The following is a 4,969-nucleotide window of genomic DNA, read 5'->3' on the forward strand; positions in this document are numbered from 1 at the left end:
GGGGGGGGGGGGGGGGGAGGGTGGATTGAAGGGTCTCACATCGCTTGTAGAAGGGAACAAGTGTCAGTGAGGACGCTGGGCCTCAAAGGGGGGTGGATTGTGAGATCCTACATCGGTTGGGGAAGAGAACGAAACATTCTTTATAAGGGTGTAGAAACCTCTCCCTAGCATACGTGTTTTAAAAACTTTGAGGAGAACCCGGAAAAGAAAGCCCAAAGAGGACAATATTTGCTAGTGGTGGCCTTGGGCTGTGGCGGTTACAAGATATATTAGAAAAATGAGAAGAGTTACATCTCATCCTTTTAATCTCTGAAACTGGATTCTATCAACTTTTACATCCAAAGGAAAGAAACAATGACTTTAGCTGTTCTTGTTCTGCTTTCACATTTTATCTTTTCAGATTTGCCTTAAAACCTGATATTTCCTCCGAAAGATATTGCAAGTTCTTGCTCCTCCTCTCTGAAATCATATCTTATTCACTTTGATTCTGTCCCTAGGGTGGAGATGGTTTCTTCAATGAGATCCTTAATGGGTTTCTTTTGTCGAGGCATTTGGCACATTACCCACCAGCCCCGTCGGATATTGTAGACGTCGTGCAGGCTGAAGGTAACTATTCCAGTGAAGCAATAACCGAAGATGTCGATCGAAGTGAAGATCAGTCGCCACTTCTCTTAAGTGCTAAATATGGTGGATCAGGACTCTCAACTTCTCGTAAGTACTATAGAAACACATCTTTTCTAAATCTTATGCCCATTTGATAATGTTTGTTTTTATATGTACTTTTCTGCTTATTTACTATCCTTTTCAAACGTTTTAGAAGTGAAAAACCTAAGGGCAAAAATCAATTTATAGCCCCATACTTTAAAATGACTATATTCAAACCTCACCTGTTCCCTGCTGCTTTGCTCCTATCTTCTTAGCAGAGAACTCAACAGTGTATGGTTTTGATTCAGCATTTGATAGATGGTTCAGATTCGGAATCATTCCTGCTGGCTCAACGGACGCTATTGTGATGTGGTACCTTTCTTTTCTTGCAACCTTTGCATGAATTTGCATTTAATTATCCGATGTTATGTTCGAGGATGAAAATTCATTAGTTTTTAGTTAAATAGGTTGAAAATTCTAGCTAATACTTTTGCTTCTACTTGTGTAACTACAATTTTGTGCATACTTCTGCTAATTGTGTGGGGATATCTCATAAAAGATGTATCCCTATCAAACTGATGCATCTATTCATTTGCTTGATATTGTGGCATTTTCTGGTTTATGTTCTTGAATGTAATTAGTCCCTCCCATGAAATGTTTTTATTCTATAGTCAAAAGCGGACAGCAAAGATGTGATGGAACTCATAAAAGGAAATCAGGAGATTCGATTTATTCATAGTGAAAGTATTACTCATTGTAATAGAAGTTCGTAAGGTTCACTCTTACGAAGTATTCCTTATAAGGTTGTGGAAACCTCTCCCTAGTAGACACATTTTAAAACCGTGAGGCTGACGGTGATACGTAACGGGCCGAAGTGAACAATATCTACTAGTGGTGGGCTTGGGCTGTTACAAATGATATCATAGCTAGACACCAGGCGGTGTGCCAGCGAGGATGCTGGGCCCCTAGGGGGGTGGATTGTGAGATCCCACGTTAGTTGGAGAGGGGCACGAAGCATTCCTTATAAAGGTGTGGAAAACTCTCCTTAGTAGATGCGTTTTAAAATTGTGAGGTTGACACGATACTAATGAGCCAAAGTGGACAATATCTGCTAATGGTGGACTTGGACTATGTTACAAATGGTATTAGAGCCAGACACCGGGCAGTTTGCCAGCGAGGACGCTAGACCCCACATCGGTTGGAGTGGGGAACGAAACCTTTCTTATAAAGGTGTGGAAACCTCTCCCTAGTAGACGTGTTTTAAAACCGTGAGGCTAACGGCGATAAGTAACGGGCCAAAATGGACAAGATATGTTAGCGGTGGGCTTGGACTTTTACACTCTCTCCCTTTACTCTCGAGACTTTCAAAGTGTCTTTATGAACTTGCGTCATAGCCACTTTAACTCCCTTCAACATGCTTTGTCAACCCAATGTACCAACAGATTTGACTTCTTTCTTTTATATCTTTTTTGTATTCCACAATTTAAACTTGATCATACTATTTTCTATTGGAGCCAATTCCATTCATCATTAATCATCTTTTGCATCAATTCTGAGGCTGTCCTAATTCTTGCAGTTCTACTGGATATCGAGATCCTATTACATCAACCCTGCAAATTGTCCTGGGTAAAAGAGTTCACCTTGATATAGCTCAAGTAGTTAGGTGGAAAGAGACTCCGACGTCAAAGTTAGAACCTCTCGTACGCTATGCGGCTTCTTTTGCTGGGTAGTTTCTCATCGTCGTTTGTGTCGTACTTCAAGTAGGATGATAATTAAGCTTGGGAAGTTAATTGCAATCATAATGTTGTTGACATACTTAGTAAAACCTTGGGAAGCTTCCCTCTGAATTTCTGTATATTTTGTTTTCAGATATGGGTTTTATGGAGATGTCATTACAGAGAGCGAAAAATTCCGCTGGATGGGGCCTCGACGTTACGATTATGCTGGTACAAGAGTGTTCTTGAGGCACAGGTATCTCCTGTCAGCTTTACATGAGAAACTACCTAAGTGCTTTTGAACTCGGTTTTGAATCGTTCGACATGAACGTATGCCTTCTGCTGAGGGTAATACTTACACGTTCTTATTCGTTATAGAATTATGCTTCTTTTTTCTCAGTTCATACGAGGCCGAGGTAGCCTACGTAGATATAAAGTCGGAGGATACGAATACAAATGGGAAAAGAGTGCTCTGTTGTCATAACTGCAGTATTTGTAGCACAAAGGTATACTTACAGCATTCTAACACTGGCTCGGATTCGAGTCAGGACGAAACAAGATGGTTGAAATCGAAGGGACGTTTCCTAAGCATTGGCGCTGCGGTAATCTCATGTCGTAATGAAAAAGCACCAGATGGCTTGGTGGCTGATGCTCACCTTTCGGATGGCTTCTTGCATCTTATATTGATCAGAGACTGCCACCATGCTCTCTATCTTTGGTAATACAATCTCCTCCATCGCGTATGGATTAAGCTTTTGTTTTTTTGCTGTTCTTATCAGCATCCCTTGGATTTGTCAAGTTCTTTGTTACTGCTTTTTGTCTGGACATTTTGTCATTATGTTGTAAGGCTTTGGTTTTGTTGTTCATGGCTGTGAACAGGCATCTTACCCAGCTAGCCAAAAAAGGTGGAAATCCAATGGATTTCAAGTTTGTGGAACATCACAAGGTATGTTTACTGCAGCTGTCCTTTTTTGTTTCACAGTCTACGGAGTTGTAAGCCCACCGCGAACCGATATTGATCTCTTTGGACTTTCTCTCAAGATTTTTAAAACACGTCTGCTCGGGAGAGGTTTCCACACCCTTATAAAGAATGTTCATTTCTATCTCCAACTGATGTGGGATCTCACAATCTACTATGGTATTCAACATCCTCGCTAGCACTTGTTTCCTTTCTCTAATCGATGTGGGATCCTCCCAATCCATCTCCTTTGAGGCCTAGCGTCCTCGCTGGCACTCGTTCCCTTCTCCAATCAATGTGGGTGTGCCAGTGAGGACGCTGGGCCCCGAAGGTAGGTGGATTGTGAAATCCTACATCGATTGAAGAAGGGAACGAGTGCCAACGAGGACGCTGGAGCCTGAAGAGGGATGGATTGTGAGATCCCACGTCGGTTGGGGAGGAGAATGAAACATTCTTTATAAGGGTGTGGAAACCTCTCTCTGGCAGACGCGTTTTAAAAATCTCGAGGAAAAAGTCCAAAGAGGACAATATCTGCTAGCGTGGGCTTGGGCCGTTAGAGTATATTTATTCCATATATTAACTTTAAATTAAGCGTCTCCGTTGGAGTTCCAATGAGATAATTATTTGACATGTTTGTTGAATCAATATTGGTGGATCTATCTCGTGTTCAACAAACAGCGGAACGAAATGGACCATGGGACAAAATTAAGCTTTAGTCTTGTTAGAATTCTACCACATCATGCTCAATTAACTCATTAGGTTCGAGAGGCATGTCACATTAGTGATAGGAGACGACGTAGCATCACAATTCAAATTTTAGAAACATAATTGAAACCTTTTAAAGTTTAAGGACGGAGTAAATACAAGTGTCAACGTCAACTTCTTACACGGTCCGTTTCTCTAAACCCTGCTACATTGTGCACAGACTACAGCGTTTACATTCACTTCTTTTGGCAACCAAAGTGTTTGGAATTTGGACGGGGAGCTGTTTGAAGCACACCAGCTTTCAGCACAAGTGTTTCGTGGCCTTATTAGCCTCTTCGCTTCTGGCCCCGACGCTTGAATCAAACGCTCATACACGAATAGACTTCCTTCTAAAGATTTACTCGAATCCTTTCGAGTTTAGAAAATAACAACGAGGGCTCAATTTACTGTGGAGGTTGAATGAAATGTATGGCCTCCTTAGACAAATTATTTAAAGCGGGTTTGTAGTCTTGCTACACGACGTGAGTGACGGGTGCTTGTATTATCATTAATTTCATTAGTTTAAGGGTTTGAATATATATATATATATATATATATATATATATATATATATTTTTAATTATTAGTTAAAATTAGCGTATTTATATAAGACAATATTCTATGGGAGGGAGGTTTGGAACTAAAAGAGTTAATTGAGTAATTTTCTTCCTTAATATTGTTGCCCCAGGGTCAGAATTGTAAATTCGATCATATTCCACATTAAACCCAAATGTTTTTCGATTAAAAGGTAAATAAATTTAAATTTTGGTTTTTTTTTAGAATTTTTTTTTTATTATTATAAATTTTTAATTTGACTTACCCAAACATTATCGATATTATATAAAAAAGAAAAACTAATTATTCGGAGAATATGCCTTCCCTTAATTACACTTCAAACCCCACATAT

At 39.9% G+C, this 4,969-nt stretch overlaps 1 protein-coding gene across 2 annotated transcripts in view; it reads left to right on the top strand.

The window, feature by feature from the left end:
- Positions 1–4,601, top strand: part of LOC111459291 (ceramide kinase) — an 8,583-nt gene extending 3,982 nt beyond the window's left edge. Inside the window, exons 7-13 of one of the 2 annotated variants that reach the window (XM_023102123.1) lie at positions 498–711; positions 921–1,017; positions 2,222–2,371; positions 2,515–2,616; positions 2,761–3,078; positions 3,240–3,306; positions 4,244–4,601. In XM_023102123.1, coding sequence (XP_022957891.1) covers positions 498–711; positions 921–1,017; positions 2,222–2,371; positions 2,515–2,616; positions 2,761–3,078; positions 3,240–3,306; positions 4,244–4,381 — 1,086 coding nt within the window. In that variant the 3' untranslated portion in view covers positions 4,382–4,601. The remainder of the gene's footprint in view (positions 1–497; positions 712–920; positions 1,018–2,221; positions 2,372–2,514; positions 2,617–2,760; positions 3,079–3,239; positions 3,307–4,243) is intronic. The other variant, XM_023102124.1, reaches the window with a different exon arrangement.
- The last annotated feature ends 368 nt before the right edge of the window (positions 4,602–4,969 follow it).

Source organism: Cucurbita moschata, unplaced genomic scaffold (assembly GCF_002738365.1).
Source record: "Cucurbita moschata cultivar Rifu unplaced genomic scaffold, Cmos_1.0 Cmo_Scf00022, whole genome shotgun sequence".
NCBI lineage: Eukaryota > Viridiplantae > Streptophyta > Magnoliopsida > Cucurbitales > Cucurbitaceae > Cucurbita > Cucurbita moschata.